Source organism: Anomalospiza imberbis, chromosome 7 (genome assembly GCF_031753505.1).
Source record: "Anomalospiza imberbis isolate Cuckoo-Finch-1a 21T00152 chromosome 7, ASM3175350v1, whole genome shotgun sequence".
In the NCBI taxonomy this organism is placed as follows: Eukaryota; Metazoa; Chordata; class Aves; order Passeriformes; family Viduidae; genus Anomalospiza; species Anomalospiza imberbis.
Window position 1 is genome coordinate 506480 of NC_089687.1, and position 19278 is coordinate 525757.

The 19278-nt window shown below is 50.0% G+C and overlaps 1 protein-coding gene across 1 annotated transcript in view; it reads left to right on the forward strand.

Annotated features, from left to right (window-relative positions):
* The window catches only part of ACVR1 (activin A receptor type 1), a 46673-nt gene extending 28553 nt beyond the window's left edge, over positions 1 to 18120 (forward strand). Inside the window, exons 2-10 of the mRNA XM_068195077.1 lie at positions 333 to 406; positions 960 to 1226; positions 1682 to 1899; positions 4301 to 4400; positions 5163 to 5309; positions 7348 to 7623; positions 11467 to 11664; positions 15834 to 15964; positions 16857 to 18120. Of these exons, the coding sequence (XP_068051178.1) occupies positions 355 to 406; positions 960 to 1226; positions 1682 to 1899; positions 4301 to 4400; positions 5163 to 5309; positions 7348 to 7623; positions 11467 to 11664; positions 15834 to 15964; positions 16857 to 16991 (1524 nt within the window). The 5' untranslated portion in view covers positions 333 to 354 and the 3' untranslated portion in view covers positions 16992 to 18120. The remainder of the gene's footprint in view (positions 1 to 332; positions 407 to 959; positions 1227 to 1681; positions 1900 to 4300; positions 4401 to 5162; positions 5310 to 7347; positions 7624 to 11466; positions 11665 to 15833; positions 15965 to 16856) is intronic.
* The last annotated feature ends 1158 nt before the right edge of the window (positions 18121 to 19278 follow it).

The window sequence follows — 19278 nt, forward strand, 5'->3', positions numbered from 1 at the left end:
TTTGTAACCGGTTCAAAGAATGTATCATCTGTATTGCATGCCTGCTTGGTACTGGAGGGTTCATGTTTCCCTACTACAAGCTTCTGTAGAATCTACACGGTAGTTGCATGTGATGTCTCTGTGAATCTAAAAAGATGTTGCAGTAAATGCATGGACTTTATAAGCAAAGGAAATTATTTAGGAAACAAGACAGAGATAAAAAGGAGTCCAGTCAATGTTGGGTTGTGTTTTGTGTAAGGAATTGATGAACGGCTAGACACTGCTTTTGGGGTGGTTCCGGTTTTAGACGGCAAAGGAAGCATACAGAACTCTCGTGTCTCTCCTTTCTGCAGCTCCAGGGTGGTTGATGGAGTTATGATTCTCCCTGTACTGATGGTGATGGCGTTCCCATCCCCGAGCTGGCAAGGTGAGTGTTGAGTGGGGTCAGGGTTTCCAGTGTGCTGTTGGGTCTCTCTTCCATGATTGCTCTAGTGAGGGCATTGGCTTTGGAAAGTGACTTCTGTAACTGGTTTACACAGCTGTGTGCACGTGAAGCTTTTGTGACATGCAGTGTGTTTAAGATTTGCCTCAGAAAAAGGGAGTAGTATTTCCACTGCCATGGAAAGGAAGGAATGGTTCATTTGAAGATCTCTTGGATGTTCTGAGAGATGAGCTCCTGAAAGATGGGTACAAACAGCCTTTGGAAAACATTGAATAAAGGCTTTCTGGGAGTAACTTGGTTTTCTCAGTTTTAAATTTCAACTTACTTGAGAGAGATCTCTATGTCTGCTGTGGCATATCTTTGTCATGCTGAAATAGCTGAATTAGAATTGTTACCTCCTACTTAGTGGTTCTTCAGCACTACCTGAAAACACTGTCACTTCCCTTAAGCAGGTGTTAGTGTGTTTTGATTTCATTACATCTAACTGAAGCTATTAAGAACAGGAGGATGTTTTTTCCTCGACTCTTTCCTTTTGCAGATGATGAACGGAAGCTCAAGATGGTCCCCTACGAATGTGTGTGTGAAGGCATATCCTGTGGGAATGGGGATCGGTGCCAAGGCCAGCGCTGCTTTGCTTCCCTGAGCATTAATGACGGGGCCAAGGTTTACCAGAAGGGCTGCTTCCAGGTCTATGAGCAGCGGAAAATGACGTGCAAAACGCCTCCGTCCCCCAACCAGGCCGTGGAGTGCTGCCAGGGGCACCTGTGCAACATGAACATCACTGCGCAGCTGCCCTCTTCCAAAGGTGAGAGCTTAGGTCAGCAGCAGTGCCTTTTGAGAAAGAAGAGGGGGCTGGCTTTGATCTGCCGTGTTGGGAGAGAGATGGCTGCAGTGCTGGCTGAAGGGAGGCACAGGATGGCCTTTGTGCCCTGGTCCCCCCCGGGGCCTGCTGGCACACATCTGACGCCCGCGGGTGGCTGGGGCAGTGAGGGGCTGCAGTGTGTGGTTGGGGTCAGGATGGAGGCACTGCCTGTGAGAAGTGGCTCGGTGCAGCTGGGGGCTGTGCTGTCCCACAGGGAGTGCATCCTCCATGCAGGTGTGCTCACACCTGGCTGTGCCGCAGCCTCTCTGTCATGCTGGGTGGGTACCGAGGTCGGGGTTGGTGGCAGTGCTAATGGGTTTAAAGACTTTCTCTGGGAATCTCCAAAATTATTTTTTTCTCTCTCTTTTTACACTTTCTCTTCCCCCCTCTTTTCCAAGGGCAAACCTTTCAAGGAGAAGCTGCAGGTTACAGCATGGAAACACTAATCATCGTTATCCTGGCTCCTGTGGTAGTGTTGATAGTTTTTTCTGCAGTAGCTGTGCTGATCATACGGAGAATACAGAAGAACCACATGGAGAGGCTCAATTCTAGGGATGCAGAGTATGGCACAATCGAGGGCCTCATTGCCTCGAACGTGGGGGACAGCACGTTGGCAGTAAGTGACCTGCCTGTGTGCAGGGTGTGAGTTTTCCTCACTTCCAAACTCCCCTCTCTTCCTTCTGTGTTTTGCTCTAGTGATCCCCCTTGGCCAGGGGATGCCACTTGGCCTCAGGACTTGAGTCGTGCTGCTCCCGTGCTTCCTAAACTCTACTATTAATGAATTTTAACCAAAAGATGGGTTTGGCAAGTGTAGGTCCTCTGACCTGGAGAATCACTCAGAACTGTTTGTGTTCCTGGAAACAGTGTCAGCACATCGAAACAGAGTGTGCCTGGCTGTTGGGTGGCCTGAAGTAATGGGAGAGGGGAAGAACTGTGCTGTGTGTTTGATATACAACAGCCTGAAGGGCTGGAAAGTAAATACAGATCATTTTGACAATTAAAACCTTCAGGCCTGACTGCCATGATCTCGGTAGCAGGACTCTGGCATGACTGGGGTATCAGTGACATTTTGTTGATGGAGGAGCAGTGGGAGCTCTAAGAAATGTGCAATTCTTACTCAAAGCTCAGTTTTCAAAATAAGCTCTTGCTCATGTGGTCTCTGGAAAATACAATGAGCTGGGAAGTGTTCCCTTTCTGCAGGGTGACTGTCCCTTCCCCCTGCCCTGAGGCCAGAGCACAAATGTCCCAGCAGCTGTCCCTCACTTTATCTGAGCAGAGCAAGTAAAGCTGCAGGCAGATGGAGTGTGTTTGTGAAGCAATGCAGAGTTTTCTTCTTGCATTGCTGAGATAAAATGTCCCCAACATTAAGAGACTGGAAAACATTTTCTATTTTGGTGCTGTCCCACCATAATGTGCTTTCACTTCAGGGCTGAAGAGTGGCCTCTGTCTGTTAATATTTTTTTTCCTTTTTCTGTAATGCCTTTGGCTCTGTTGAATGAGCCCACAAAGTTTGATTCCTTGTTACTGGCTTAAAACAGCCAGTCTTGATGTATCCACCATGGCCCGGGAGCATGTGCAGCTGGTGGTCCGTCCTTAAGCATTGACTTCCAGCTTTTACCAGCTCTTCTGTCTTATCTGTGCAGGATCATTTCAAGCCATTTGCAGACCTTTTGTACTTGTAGTTATTTAATGTTACGTGGAAATGGTGATAAAACCTGCGAAGAAAAAAAATCAAAATTCTGTTTCAAAGAGCTGGGAGGAGCTGGGAGCTGTCAGACCCTCTGAGCCAGTGCTGAATGGTGCCAGCACTGCTGCTCTGCCTCCCACTGTGGCTGATGCACAAAATGTAATTGGGAGCTCCTGTGCCCGAATGTTCATGTAAACAGCAAGTCTTCTAGATTCCAGATTTTTCTTCTCCATTGTGTTTTAAGTCACTGGTTTTGTCACACATTAAGTAAGTTTACATTTAGGATTAGTCTCTGCAGTGTAGCAAGTCTGCTTAAAGCCCTAAGCTGCTTAGTGGAAGGAGCTCTGGCCTCTTCAAATCTTGTTTTTACAGTTGCTGTAGATAAGTTTGGGGATGGTTTCTTCTGTTTTTGTTGCTTTTGTTTTGCCTCTGATGCAAGCAGGAAGGAAAATGAGCCCTCAGTTTGTGTTAAAAAGTAAGGTAGTCTCTGTCACTCCTAGATTATCTTTTTCTTGAGCATTCATTAAGAGGTTCTTAGAAGAAATGAGATTTCATGGATATCTGGTCCAAGAGCAGCAATGCAGTTTTCTGGAAAAAATAGAAAGTTGATTATGCTTAGGCTTTTTTATCCTATTTTCCTTAGCAAAGAAAGAGTCCAGCAGTAGTTGTTAATGCTTTGAAGTAATACAAAACTCCTGGCTGTGAAAGTAGCTGGGCATTAGCATTTTACCAGGCTAATGGGATTTTAACATTCAATCAGGATCTCACTCATGTTTATTATAAGCTTACAGCTCAAAGTCTCCTTTCTATGCACTAAAAATACCAGAAACTGATAAAGCTTTTAAGAAAGATTTGTTACAGAAATTTTTCTGGAGTATCAGTGGCAAATCTTGTGTAGGTGATGCTGGAAAATCCCTTCATCTCGTTTATTTGAAAACTGGTTTTGGTTTTAAATACCTGCACCAAGCTTGAATAGGTATCATAAACAGAACTGAGAGGACATAAGGTAAGTGAAAGAAGAGTGAAATGCTGAAAAAGGGCAGAATCTCATGACAGAGGATAGCTGCTATGCCAGGAGTGGGCTTCCAGTGCACAGACATCTGTTGTCATATATTTATTACACTTACTAAAGAAATCATGACTTACTAAACAAATGCTCTTTGACCCCAGGTGACCAAATGGCATCCCCAGCGCCACAGAGATACCCCCAAACTTCAACCTAACCTGTCCTTTGTGCATGTAAACACGCAGGGAAAAATGGGGCTTCTCATGGCTCCTAAAAAATGGGGTTTCTCATGGGTCCTGAACTTCTGCTTTTCCCTCTGAACAGGATTTGTTGGACCATTCCTGCACATCTGGAAGTGGCTCTGGACTTCCTTTCTTGGTGCAAAGAACAGTGGCTCGCCAGATCACACTTGTGGAGTGTGTAGGTCAGTGTCTTCTGGGTGTTTCGTTTTTTGTAGGGCTTTAGTGTTAATTTTAAGGATGCATTAGATTTTTCTCCAGCTTATTTTTAGTATTAATTGAGTAGTGTTAATTGAGTTTAGGAAGCATTTGGGTCAAAGATACCTGGAGGCATTGACATTGAAGCAAGATGCTGTGCAGGCACTGAAGAGGTGAGGAAGCTAGTGGGGTAAAAAGCTTGGCTTGCAGACAATATACCCTGATACCCACAGGACAGGGCTTGGTTTTGGTGGGGCTGGTGGTTTTTAATCCTTTTTTTCTTTGTGGATGGGTTTGGGTTTTTGTTTTCTTTAAATCATCATGTTGCAAGGGGTGATGATGGAGTAGAAATGTAAGGGCTGTATCCCCAGCATTATATTTCCTTCCTGTCCTCCTTGCTGCAGAATTCTCAGCTCTGTGTTGTGCACATTGACTTAGCCATGTGCTGCCTAAGTCACTTCAGCTGCAAAACCACTGTCATTGCTGGTGGTGAATGGTGACACCTCCCAGTTCAAACCCTCCATGCTGCACTGGTGTGCAGGGAGGGGAGATCCACACTCACAGGCCTTGCAGGTAAAGCAGCCAGGAAAAATGAGGGATGCTGGAGCACAGTGTGGCTCCAGTGAAAAGAAGTGCACTTCAGGGGAGATGAGGTCACCTGGTGTGATACCTGGTTCATGACACTCGAGTTCTGCCTGCTGAAGGCTGTTTGTTAGCTCACAACTTCTCCTGTGTTTTTCCTCCACCAGGAAAGGGCCGCTATGGAGAAGTTTGGAGGGGTCAGTGGCAAGGAGAAAATGTTGCTGTGAAGATCTTCTCTTCTAGGGATGAAAAGTCCTGGTTCAGGGAAACTGAGCTGTACAACACTGTACTGCTGCGACATGAGAATATTTTAGGTAAGTAGGACAAGCATGTTCTGTATCCTGGTGTGTCTGGTGTAAAGGTGAGTTACCTGGACAGCTCACCTGTGAAGCTGCATGCTCACCAGGCAGCTCACAGTCTCTAGGTTCTTGTGGTGTGATAAATAGCTGAAGAGAAATTTTCAGGGAGACACTTCCAGGAGGGGCTGAGTCTCAGACGGGGAGTGTGTCATAGCAGCTGCGACTCGCTGCTCTGCAATATTCCAGCAGGAAGCAGTTAATCAACAGATGAATCAGGTGTTGGCAGCTGAGCACACAGAAAGCAGTGGAGGTGCCACAGAGCCCTGTGGAAGGGACTGGCTCCTGCAGCTCTCATGGCAGAGCCCTGCCCAGTGTCAGGGGACGCTCTGGAGGATCTGTGTTGGGTTGTAATCTCAGTTTCCCTGCAGAAACGGAGGGAGAAAAGGTGGGGAGGAGTTTATAATGAGATTTAGGGATTTGAATGCTTTTCCTTATGACTAAGTAAGATGCAATATTAATCCAGTATTCTCTTCTGTTTAATTGTTCTGCTCAGTGTGAGAGTAAGCTCTTTTGGTGTTTAAACTTCAGTTATAGCTGCATGATGTATCTTTTTCCCTGTAAATAGGAAAGTAAATTAACCTTGTGCATCACTCATACCTCATGTGCTTGGTTCTAAGAACTGGGAAAGTGGCTCTGTTGTGTTGAGCCATGTCTGAGGTTTAAGCGGCCCTTTGATTCCTAATAGACATGCCTGTCTGTCACTGGTGTGCCACTTCTGCAAATAAAACAGCAGCACATTTTAAGTGCTGACACCGCCTCACCCAAAATCTGTCTTCAATCAGTTTTCCTTTGGCTCCTTATTCTTGCTTCCTGTCAGAGAACGTTCCCTGGCTCTCTAGCTCACTCTGCTAGACATTTGTGTGTTTCCTGAAGCAGTTCCTTTGTTACTACAAAAATAATTTGGTGGCCTCCTGAAATGTGAGTTATTGAACTTCCCTTCCCAAGACAGCAAGTGACTTGGCTGAAATTACACTGCATATTTCCTTTGGTGCTCTGCCTGTGCTTAGTCTTTCTTGATGGCTGTCAGATTAGTTGGCTATTTCAGAGACTTTTTTAGATGCAATATTAAACAATATCACAGATTATAGAAATGTCACATTGTGCACAAGTCTGACTTGAGGAGGGAAAGCAGCGGGTGTTCTTTCTGGCAAATGTATGTGAGCTTTTCATAAACATGATTTGTTCCTTTGACTTGGGAATAAAAGTTTTGTTGTTCCCAGCTAAAGCTGTTGAGGTCACTATGTGGATATATGCAGAGGTAACAGGAAGGGAGCTTCCTCTGAATTTGGGGTTCAGTTTTAAGACATGACATTTTTGAAGGCAATTCTTGAGTTTTGAACAGAAAATTTTCTGTTTCTTCATAGAAGATCATTGTGGTTGGGCCACACATTTAACCCTTTTCTCAGCAGCCTGCACTGGCTAACTGTGGGCTCTAAAAATGGAAATGGTTGTTCATGGCTTGATGTTTGAGGTGTTTCTGCTTTCCAGTGTGACCCTCTCAAGTGGGCAGCAGCAAATGTGCTGCAGACTTGGAGTCTTTCTGTTTGGAGGGGGAAGTTTCCCACCCCCAAGACCTTCAAAAAGAAGGAAAAATAAAATATTTTTAAAGTGTGCAGTCCTATCAAGTAGTTTTTTGATGTGACTGACAGATATGTAAACGGGGTCTTGTGCACAGATGTGAGTTAGAGTTGCAGCATTTGTTGGCTTTGTTTTCATCGCAGCGGTACCTGCAGTCGTCTGCAGTGCAGTTGTAGTTAGACAAGTCGTGCATTGCAAGAGGGGCCAGCAGCGCTGGTTCACCTTGCCACAGAATGTTCAGAGCTGAAAGGGACCCGCAGAGATCGTGGAGCACAGCTGCTGAGCGGATGGGCTGTACGGGGTCTCACCCACAACCATGCCATTGTCACACCTGCTCTGCCTGGCTGCGCTGCTTCGCTCAGGAGTCTTGAAACTCTCTCAGTTTATTTGCGTGTTTCTCCTTCTCTCCCTCTAGGTTTTATTGCATCTGATATGACTTCCAGGAACTCCAGCACACAGCTGTGGCTGATCACACACTACCACGAGATGGGCTCTCTGTACGACTACCTGCAGCTGACCACGCTGGACACGGTGAGCTGCCTGCGCATCGTGCTGTCCATCGCCAGCGGCCTGGCCCACCTGCACATCGAGATCTTCGGCACGCAGGGCAAGCCGGCCATCTCCCACCGCGACCTCAAGAGCAAGAACATCCTCGTCAAGAAGAACGGGCAGTGCTGCATCGCCGACCTGGGTGAGCGCAGCCGCTGCTCCTGCAGAGCCGGGCTGGCGGCTGGGGGAGCGAGGGGTGCTATGGGCCCGGGGCCCTGTCCGAGTGACCCCTGTCAGTGACCCCTGACCAAGTGTCTGCTGTGACCCCTGTCCATGTGTCCGCAATGACCCCTGTCCCTGACCCCTGTCCGTGTGTCCCCAGTGACTCCTGTCCGTGACCCCTGTCCATGTGTCCACAGTGACCCCTGTCCGTGACCCTTGTCCGTGTGTCTGCAGTGACCCCTGACCCCTGTCTGTGACCCCTGACCCCTGTCCTCTGTGTGACCCCTGTCTATGAGTCTGCAGTGACCCCCTGTCCTGTCCTGTCCGTGCCCCCCGTCCTGTCCTGTCCGTGCCCCCCGTCCTGTCCGTGCCCTATCCTGTCCTATCCTGTCCCTTGTACGCTGTCCCCTGTCTGGTGTCCCCTGTCTGGTGTCCCCTGTCCGTGTCCCCCGTCCTGTCCTCTCCGTGTCCCCTCTCCGTGTCCCCTCTCCGTGTCCCCTGTCCTGTCCTATCCTGTCCGTGTCCCCTGTCCTGTCCTATCCTGTCCGTGTCCCCTGTCCGTGTCCCCTGTGCGGTCTGTGTCCCCTGTCCTGTCCTATCCTCTCCGTGTCCCCTGTCCGTGTCCCCTGTCCATGTCCCCTGTCCTGTCCTATCCTCTCCGTGTCCCCTGTCCTCTCCGTGTCCCCTGTCCGGTCCGTGTCCCCTGTCCTGTCCTTTCCTCTCCGTGTCCCCTGTCCTCTCCGTGTCCCCTGTCCTCTCCGTGTCCCCTGTCCGGTCCGTGTCCCCTGTCCTGTCCTATCCTCTCCGTGTCCCCTGTCCGCTGCCCCCGCGCTGCGCCTCCCTGGCTGGCGCTCCCTGCAGTGCCCGCCGCGGCCGCCAGGTGGCGGCTGCAGCCCAGCCGCGCGCGGGGCCTCTCCCGGTTTTCCGGTGGATCCCGGTCCCGGTCCCGGTCCCGGGGTCGCAGCGCCCAGCCTTCGTTTCTGGAGCGGTGTGCGTCCTCCCACAGACAGCCTGAGCCGTGTGCTCGCTGTCCCGGTGCCGTGGCTCTGTGAGCTCGAGTCGTGCAGAGCGTGCTGTGGGCCCGGAAATGGGCTCTGGCGCCAGCTGGTTTGGAACTGGAGCGCGATGCACGCGTGCTGGGGGCACTCACAGCAGCGTGCCTTGTTCACGCCTTGGAGGCGTCTGGCTAACTTCTCTCTGAAGACAAGGGAGAAAATGGTGGTAGAACGGTAGTGGGGCAAAAAGTGTATCAGGAGATGGGAATTTTTAAAATAATAATTCTACTACATAGAATTGTGTTAGAAATGTTTCTGTCACTTGTGCCTGAAGGACTTGAGATACAGCCAGGGAAAACATGAAAGCCACGCACTTGGGCTTCTGGAAACGTGCTGTGGGAATAGTAACAAATGGAGCAGTGAGCTGAAAATATAAATCGTCACAGAGTGGCTTTTAAATAAACTTGTAGCTCACTCTGAGGAGGTGCAGCACATCCTGGCATTGATTGACATGGCACTGGTACAGTGAAGTCTATTACACTATTTATCTACAGGTTTCAGATGTCTGAGAGAGTTTTCTAAGAGAACACAGCAGTAAATACTTCCTGATGAGTCTTTATGGTGGTTAAAATAGCTATTTTTAAAAATGTGAGCTCCTCAGACGTATATCTGTCACATTTTTCCTGTGTTCCTCCTCTGTAAGGGAAACTGGCCAAAGAGTTTGTTGCTTCTGGCATGCACTCCTGCCCTTGCTTTGCGAGGCTCTGTCTTTCTTGCAGCCCCCGGTCTGTTCCTGTCAGGATGCGGGGCTGGGAGCTGCTGTGGCCCGTGGCACCCCAGGGTCGGGAGCTGCAGCAGCAGCCGTGGCTGGCTCAGATGTGCTGTGTGGCAGTCAGGAAGGGATGTCACCGATTCCTGCCCGGCCCTCCAGCTGGTGAACGTCCTGCTTTGTCCTCGCAGAGCCGTGCCCGTGCCTGGTGCTGGCCTGAGCCGGGCAGCAGCGGGGCCGTGTGCTCACAGGGCCTGCCAGACCAGCGGGTTCCTGTTAGGGAGCTGGTGTCTCGCCGCAGGAGCTGCGCTGCCCTGGGCTCGGTGCCTGCAGAGCCCCTGCGGAGGAGGGCCCGGGCTGGGCAGGGTCTGCTCCCCAGCTCCCAGGCGGCAGGGGTGCCCCTGTGCTGGCTGCCCCGCTGTCCCCTCCCCGCTGCCCCTGCGTGCTCTGTGCTGTGCAGGGCGCTGGCCTGCCTGCCTCCCTCAGCTGTGGACCTTGACCTGTTGGCCTCTGCAATCTCTTCTGCTCAGTTTGGGTGAAGCTTTACGGTTTTTATCAAAGTGTTCTCCGAGGTCCTGACCTCGGACCAGTGTGGTTTCTGACCTTTGTTTGCTGTTGCAAGCTTTTTTTAAGGAAAAATGAAAAACCATACATACTGTATAATATAATCTAATACGAATTTAAAATAGTACATGAACGTGTATGTGTGTGTGTCAGTATTTGACAGAAGTACTTGGATCTGGGAGCAGACTTCTCCTCATCAGTCTGGGGTCATGAGATCGTACATGAGGTGTCCCTAAGAAGGGTGGGGACAAACATTTTAGCAGTGCTTGTTGTGATAGGCCAAGGGCAGGTGGTTTGAAACTGAAAGAGGGTCGATTTGTATTAAATATAAGAAGTGTTTTACAGTGAGGGTGGGCAGGCCCTGGCACAGCTGTGGCTGCCCCTGGATCCCTGGCAGTGCCCAAGGCCAGGCTGGACAGGGCTTGGAGCACCCTGGGGCAGTGCGAGGTGTCCCTGCCCATGGCAGGGTGGGACTGGATGAACTTCAAGATCCCTTCTAACCCAAAATATTCTGTGATCTTTCTAGAGGTGCCATAAGCACATTCTTATCAGCTTGAAATATCTTGAAGTGCATTTGAATTGTAGAAAAGTGGTCTCCAAATTTTTGTTACATTAAAGAACAGACTGTTCTTTGGAAAGAAAGGCAAATGAATGATCTGGTGATAGGTTCGTTTTTGTGGGACTGAGGTAAAAAGCCTTTTAAGGCTCACCTAAAATAAACTCCTGTTAAATGTAAATAGTATATGTCATTCTTAGAAGATTTGTTGAGGAAATTAGGGAGAGTTTGCGTCGCCCTCTCTGCTGCTTGGCTCTGCCATGCACCCGCTGCTGCTCAATTTGCAGTGCTCTCTGTTTACCGTGGCCAATGATTGCTCTGTGTGTTTCCAAATTTACAGTAATTTGGTCCCTCACATAATGTTCTCTGCTTAAATGTTTAGTAATTAGTAGAAACCAGGTAGAGTGGTTTTGTCTGACTCATTTTAGATCTGCTTGAGGATGTTTATTTTTCAAACTGCTGCAAATACGGTGTTTTTGTTTTCCAGCTTTATTTTTTTAACTTGTGTGTATCCTTCATGCAGTGTTTTTCTTCTCCCTTCCCCACAGTTTGGGTGTATCCACCTACCCAGAAGGTCTATAAATAAATTTGAATGCTGTGTAATATTGTTTTGTTCTAAGCAGCAGCTGTTTGGCCTCTGTGTATCTGTGCCCGGAGTGCTGGGGACATCCAGTGGCTGCAAAACACTTCATGACAATGTTTTGCAAGAGTGCAATAAAATGCTTGATGATAATCCCTTAGGAGATAAGGGGCCTGTCTGCGGCCCCAGGGGTGGTTTTGCTGGCAAGTTTGGAGCTGACCTCGTTGGTCTTTGGACGGTTGGGCCCCTGGCTCCTCTTTCAGAAACCGTCTGACAGGGTTGCTGCTCCCGGGGCCTTCCAGCCTGTGCTGCTGCAGTTGAAGGGGTCCTAACAGTGACTTGTTTTTTCTGTCCTTCAGGCCTTGCAGTTATGCATTCCCAAAGCACAAACCAGTTGGATGTGGGGAACAATCCCCGTGTGGGCACCAAGCGCTACATGGCTCCAGAAGTGCTGGACGAGACGATCCAGGCAGACTGCTTCGACTCCTACAAGCGGGTGGACATCTGGGCCTTTGGGCTGGTCCTGTGGGAAGTGGCCAGGCGCATGGTCAGCAACGGTGAGTGCCTGGGACTCCTGCCCCGGGCTCTAGGAGAGCTGAGAGGGGTAATTCCCAGCAAAGCACCTGCCCCCAGCGTGCACAGGAGCATGCACACAGTGGTTTGATCCCTGACACGCTGAGGAAGCTGTTGGTGTGTTGGGTACAGTGGCTGATTCCTCTTGCCACTTCTGTTAATGCAGAGAACAGAGTCCTGTGCTCATTCTAAGTCCTGGTGAGACGGAATTCATGCCAAATAGCTAAGTTAAAATTCTAGATCACAAGGTCTCTATCTTTCTTCCTTGTGTCATTAAACCATAGGGAATATTTTTAGGTGTCTGTTTCTCATGACACACACTAAAGGACAGAAAGAAAGGCAGTGCAGAAGGTATCAGAATTCAGGACTGCTTTTGCTTTACCCAGTTGGAATGTAGCACTGGTGTGTGCAGAGGTACAGTTCTGGTACTGGATACAGGTATTGCTGCAGCAGCTGCAGCTCACGGCTTTGCCTGAGCTGCTCTTGAACAAGAAAGGGTGGATGGTGCTGGCAGCTTCACCAGGTTGGTGTGGAGCTCATGGGACTGCAGGCCTACCTGCTTATAGGTGCATATTCTGGGAATTTGATTCTGACTGAGCTCAGCGCCACCATGGAAGCACTTAAGGTGGTGCAGATCTGTCTGTGCATTGGTCACATCAGGACAGTCTGAAGTTTCAGGTGCTGGTGATGCTAATTGCACAGAGCCAGTTGCTCTGTACTCCTGGCTGTTGCTGTAAGTAATTCCATGTCCTTGCACTGGTTGGGATGGAGTAAACATCTTCCCTGGCCTCTGTGCATTGAGCTGTGTGGGAATCATTGCTGGTCAGGTGGTGACTGAGAGCCCTGTTTGCTTTGCAGTGAGACTTTGGCATTGGGAGTGAGCCTGCAGGAGCAAGGGAGGGTGGTGTCTTGAGGGGCCAGAGGCACTCATCAGCTCCCTGTGCTCTCCCGGGCTCGTGGACAGCCTTCCAGTGACTCGGCCTGCTTTAGTGCTTCAACTCACAGAGACCTTGAAATTGTTCTAACATGACTACTAAGTTTGTAGTTCTTAATGTTTTATTTATTCTAAGTTAATTTTTTAAATTTTTAAAATCTTACCCAGTGACCTTCCAGGTGACACAGTGGTTCTTGGTATTTTCTTGTTCAGTAAGAGGAGGAAAATGTGGTAGGAAACTCCTTTGGCACAAACTAGTACTTGTGTGTTGTCTGTGTGCTGCAGAAGGAGCCAGCCAGCATTTTCCCTGTACGCAGAATGTGATTTCAGTCCCCAAAGCTGTGTTTGCCTCTCTTCAAATCGAGCAGTGCTGATTCCCTGGAGAGTGTCCCCTGCTCTTGGAACGTACTCCCTTGCTTCGGCGCTTACCTGGTGCCTGGCACTCACAGCTCACATCCTTGGGAGCTGTCATGGTTGTTCCCAGGGCTGTGCTCGTGTTCAACAATGACAGTGACACCAGAAGCTCAGAGGTGGTTCCTGCTCAGAGGAGCCCTGGTGTGTGGTTGTTGTTCCCTGTGCGAGGCTGGAGCTGCTGCTGTGCTTTGTGTTGGGTTGAGCAGTGAGATTTGTGCATGCACAGGAAAGCTGGACTTAAAGTCAGCTCCGGGCCATGGACGTGTCCCAGGGCTGGAAACAGGCTGGGGAGCTGGGGGTGCTCACCTGGAGAAGAGAAGGATCCAAGAAGAGCTCAGAGCCCCTTCCAGAGCCTAAAGGGACTCCAGGAGAGCTGGAGAGGGACTGGGGACAAGGCATGGAAGGACAAGAGAAGGAGGAATGGCTTCCACTGCCAGAGGGCAGGGACAGATGGGATATTGGGAAGAAGTTCTTCTTGGCTGTGAGGGAGTTGAGGCCCTGGCACAGGTGCCAAGAGCAGCTGTGGCTGCCCCTGGATCCCTGGCAGTTCCCAAGGCCAGGTTGGATAGGGCTTGGAGCACCCTGGGGTAGTGGAAGGGGTCCCTGCCATGGCAGGGGAGGAATGGGATGGGCTTTAAGGTCCCTTCCTTAGGGAAGGGAGTCTATGAAGTAACAAGGAGCAGAGGTAAGAAGCCGCTGCAGTACCTGTGAATTGTAGGTGATTGGCGAGCAGAAAGCCAGCGGCCCCAGCCGAGCAGGAGGTGTGCTGGCAGTGGCAGGAGTCCCCTCCAGGCTGTGCAGGCAGCCCAGGCTGTGCAGGCAGCCCAGGCTGTGCAGGCAGCCCAGGCTGTGGGCTGTGCTGGGGAGCTGGGTGTCCCCGGGCAGTGGGCGAGGGCAGCGTGGCACAGGTCAGTGGCGGCTGTGGGACAGAGGTTGGGTGGCTCCTGGCACCGCCGAGGGCTGCAGCGGGGCTCCCGCCAGGCTGGACGGAGCTCGGAGCACTCCACAGGCACTTCTGGAGCAAAGGCCAGCCCGCTTCCTTTTCTTCAGTGCTGCCTGTGTGTGCAGCAGCCAGTTATGTGCCCTGTGCTTGGGAAAGAGCACATGACAGTAGTGAGCTAGAGCCAGACGCTCTCTGCAGAGATAAAGTTCATCTGTAATGTCCTCGTGGCCCTGGCAGTGTGTTCAGAGCTGCGTGGCAGCTGGCTTTGGCGGTTTGTCTCCTGCCAAGCCCTGGCCTTACCTGCAGGACAGGTGTGGCAGCAAGGGCACAGAGGGGGTTGTGTCCATGAGGTCTCACGGTAAAGTGGATTCTAAGATAGGAATTCAGCCCAGGAGGTGGTGTTTGGGAATTGCAGTCGGGAATTGCTCTGAGCAGGAGGGTGGGTGATGCTGCTTTACGCAGCACATGTCACTTGTCCTGTGTCACCGGGCAAACTCTGCAGGCTGCCTGGTGCTTCTGATGGGAACTTGCCTGGGTGGCCAGGTACCCAAATTACCCTCCTGTTCTCCAAGGCACTTGTAATTTCCTGAAGACTGTTTCCCTTTTTGACCAATCATCTCAGACAGGGGTTTACAGATTTTTGCAGATTATGCACAGGAATATCTATGGGACTTCGATCTTCATCTCCAGTAGAACAGGAAGGCTAAAATTCAACTGCTGTAGGAAAGGTTGAGAACCTATTTCAGTTTCAGGGTATCCAAAGCAACAGAGATTCTCCTGGATTTCATGTCTGGCTGTGGGACAGCAGAATTCAGTCTGCTGAATTTCTGTCAGCAGCAGCTATTTGATGTTCCTGCTGGGCACAGAGGGCCTCATTAGCTCTGGCTTTTTCCACACTGCTGACCCAGATGCCTGTCTTTGAACACCAGTTTGTAAATTGTCTTCCTGAGAAGGCTGGGCTCGCTGCAGATGGACTGTGAGCCTGATGCAGTGAGGAAGCAGAGCTGCATGTGTGTCCTGGGGAGCAGGCAGAGGGGCTCCAGCCTGGCAGCATTCTGTGAGCAGGTGACAGGCTGGGGGAGCGCACACACACAAACTCTGGTTTCAGTGCCAAACCCTAGGACATGGCCAGGTTGTTGGTTTCAACACCAGGCTGGATGGGGCTTGGAGCAGCCTGGGACAGTGGAAGGTGTCCCTTTCCTTTGCAGGGGTAGAATGAGATGGGCTGTGAGGTCCCTCCCAGCCCAAACCAGTTTGTGATTTTATGAAGATGCATTGAGCTCCTGAGTGCCACAGGCTCTCGGCTGTTTGGTTTTGTGATGGCATGTGGTGCCAGTTACCCTGGGGATTTTACTGTTTTCACAGCAAGGAATGAAATGCTTTGAAGCACCAGCTTAAGGGTCTGTGGATGCTGACATGCTTATTGGACTCTTTCAGGAATTACAGAAGCACCAAAGGGTGTATTGAGCCTGTTAGAAACCCCACTGCAGACCTTAGATTTTTCCATTTGCTCATAGAAATCCCAGTTTTTGGTAGGCAGGAAAGCTGCTTGCATTACAAAACATGGCCTTTTGGCAAGGGGTTTACTTCTCCTCCTCTCAGCTCCAGCATCTGCAAAGTGGGTATAGCTTATACTTTGTGGACTTGCAATGTGAGCCAATTAATTAACATTTTGAGTAGAAAAAGCTGTTCCTGGGGCAGTGAGTGCTTTTCTGTTGTTCAGAGGCTGCATGACACTGTAGGGTTGAGTTCTAAAGGATTTTTGTGCCTCTTGGACAGGTGGGGTTTGTGTTCCTTCTGTCCCTGCAGAAATGCTGTTCAGCGTGTCAGTCAGTGAGTGGTGTCTGTCTGTGTCTCACCAGGAATCGTGGAAGACTACAAACCACCCTTTTACGACTTGGTTCCGAACGATCCCAGCTTTGAAGACATGAGGAAAGTGGTCTGTGTGGATCAGCAGAGGCCCAACATTCCCAACAGATGGTTCTCAGACCCGGTCAGTGTGTGCTGCTCTCTTGACATTGTCATGGAAGCTGTCTTAGTTGTCACTCGCTGGGGATGGCCTCGATGGCCTCGTCACCTGTACAGGGTGGGATGTGCTGGCCTGGCTTGGGGAGCATTCAGCAAACTGACAACTGCCAGGTCTGAGCCAGTCACAGACTGGCCTCTTAGGAGCGTGATTTAGCAAAAAGCCTTACAGCTGCTTTTCCTGGTGGTTGTTCTCCCTCTGAGGGGAAGTGAAGGGGAGAGAAGCTCGTCCAGGGCTTTCTGTGGCTTACAAGCACACACAACAGAATGCTGGGCTTTCCTGCCTACAAGATAGGGGCTGTTGTTCTTTTTGAAAGACTGATGCTCAAGTTAACTTTTCTTCATCGGTATCAGTCTGGCCTCTCCAGGCTGCCCTGCTGTTTAGTTCTTACCCCTGGAGCTGTGGAAGTCAGTTTGAAATCTGTAGGGCTGGGCAGGCAGAGTGCCCATCTCTGAGGTTTGGGTGTGGAGCTGTGCCCTGTGCTGGGAGCCCAGCCAGTTAAATCTTGCTGGGCATGATGAAATCACAGTTAGAACTTCTTTACCTTCTCAGCTGCCTTCATGGGTCTGCAGGAGTTAGTTTCATTGAAGAGAAATTCTGTGTAGTGTTTAATTGGAAAAACCCCAACACTCCATTGTTTAAAATTGCACTAGTTGGTCACTCCAGTCAGGCCACGGACCAGCTGTGCTCTTGGTTTAATCAAGGTATCAGACTTCAGGAGCTGTTCTGTATTTGATAAATAGTGGGAAGCTCTGGAAATGGAGTGTTCATTAGGCAATGAAACCTCTCTGGGTGGGTGCTTCCTTGGCTTGTTACTGGTGAGTGAGCCCTGTGTTGTGTGGTTTCTGTTCTTCCCCAGACGCTGACGTCCCTTGCCAAGCTGATGAAGGAGTGCTGGTACCAGAACCCCTCGGCCAGACTGACAGCCCTGCGCATCAAAAAGACTTTGACCAAAATTGACAATTCCTTAGACAAACTGAAAGCTGACTGTTGACCCTCTCCTCGTGGTGCTGTCCCGGCAGGAAGGCGCTTGGCTGGCCCAGAGGGCTCTGGCCAGGCAGTTCACAGCCCTGGTCCCCAAGGGCTGCTTGGAGCGGGAGCTCTGGGGAGCAGCTGGGGACCCCGGGCCGCCCGCACTGCTCGGACCTCACCTGGGCGGGCTGAGGGCTCAGCTGGACGTGCTGTGCCTGAGCTAGTGGCCTGAAGGAAGACAGAGAAATCCTAAGACAAGATCAGGGCATTAAACAATGGCTTTGAACAGCTTTTTTTCTTTTTTTTTTTTGTTTCCTTTTTTTTCCCCCTTTGGTTTTTTTTTAATATTTTATTTTAATTCTCCTAATCACTCCCAAGGTGAACACATGGAAGTGGTAAATTTTAATCAGCAATATTGCCTGTGCTTCTCTTCTTTATTGCACTAGGAATTCTTTGCATTCCTTACTTGCACTGTCACTGTTAATTTTAATGACATGACTTGCCAAAAATATGATTGGCTGTATCCTGCATTGATCTATGACTGAGTAATAGGAAAAGAATTCGGTAAACTGAAAATGTAACTGTCAGACTTTAGCTGCATTTTACATGTGTACTGATGTTTACAATAATGCTGAACATTAGGAATTTCTTGTTTATCCAAAACTTGCAAATTATTTATTACTAGTGCACTTGCCAGTTTTTTAAACTGTGAAATAAGTGCATAAAGTTAAAGCTTATTTTTATGTGGCCTCTTTCATGATTTCTTACACAGACGTTTTTGTAACACAATATAACCTGAAACATGAATTGTTTTCTGTATTATCATATTACAACTCGATAGTCACATTTTAAGTGCTTCACATTTGTAGGTGTGTGGTCTGTACCATATTTTCAGTTGGAATATGGAACGTATATATAGCCATTTCCCACAGGACCTTGCATCTGGCATCTTACTGATCTGGGAGAGGAAAGCAATGGAGGAGTTAACTAGAATATTAGGTCATGAATGCTGTGGGGAAAATGCATTTTATTTCTTCTAAGCTATATAATATGCATTTAAACTCTGCCAGAAAAATAACTATTTTGTTTTAATCTACTTTTTCTATTTAGTAGTTATTTGTATAAATTAAATAGAATGTTTTCAAGTCAAACGTGGGAGTGTTGTAGTTGTGTTACTGCCTGCCGGCGATCAGTGTCCCCATGGGGACCCTGGGCTGTACCCGCAGGGTCCCAGGGGCTGCTCGTGCCCCTGCGAGGTGCTGAGGCTCCAGAGGTGCAGCAGGAGGAGCTGGGCTGGCCCTGGCCATGGCCCCGTCCCCCAGCCCCGGGGAGGCCTCGGCTCGGTGGCACCAAAGGCTTCCCTGGGCCTGGACTCTGCATCCACTGCTCTCCTTCCTTACAGCCCGTGGAGGAGCCCAGCAGTGGCAGCGCCTCTCATCCTTGGAAAAGAGCTCCTTTATTCACAGCCTTGGGATCCCCCAGGTGACCCAAGGCTCTGGGCAGGGGTCAGCCTCTCCGCGCTTCCTCTCTGGGGTACAACACCTCTCTGAGGTTCCCTTCAGTACTTTGGGTCTACCAGCTTCTGCTCTGCTGCCTCTCTGTAACTTTTCCTTCTCAGCCCCCGCTCCGTGTCCCATTCCAGCGAGTGCAGTGCCTCAATCCACAGTGCAGGAGGAGCAGCAGGAGCCAAGTGTGTGGGGTAGGTGCTGCGTGGAGCTCTGCAGAGCAGCCTGAGCTGGCACCAGCTGCCAGGTCTCTAATTATATGTGATGAGAAAACCCAGGAAAAGTGGGATTCTGTGAGTTCTTCTCTTAGTTTGTAACAGGCATTCAAATTCCTGAACGTGTTTTGGTTTGCTTTAAGTTGGTGTGTGTGTGAGCTGTGTTCTGGGCTGGCTGGGACACGGCTGCAGCCCGGGAGGGCACAGGACAGTTGGGGTCAGACTGCAGCTGCTGGAAGGGGGAGCTCACTGGTGACAAGCACGGCTGCGAGGTGAGGAGCTGATTTGGGCATGGCGAGGCTTGGAGGAGAGAGGCAACCTGTTGTGCTGAGGGTTAGTGTCAGCTCTGGCCATGCTGGTGGAAGCTGGGCTGTGTCCTTCCAACCCTGCCACGCTGAGTCACAGCATCTTCCTGGGCATTAGGAAGATGGTCCTGTTAAATTCCTGCCCCAGCTGTTCTTGGCACTGCAGCATCCTCTGCAGTGCTGTGTTCTAGAACAGCACTGACTGCAGGCTGGGAACAGCTCTGGGGTGGGTTTGGGTTTTCCAGCCCCAGTGCTGGGTACTGGGCTGTCAGCAAGAGCACCAT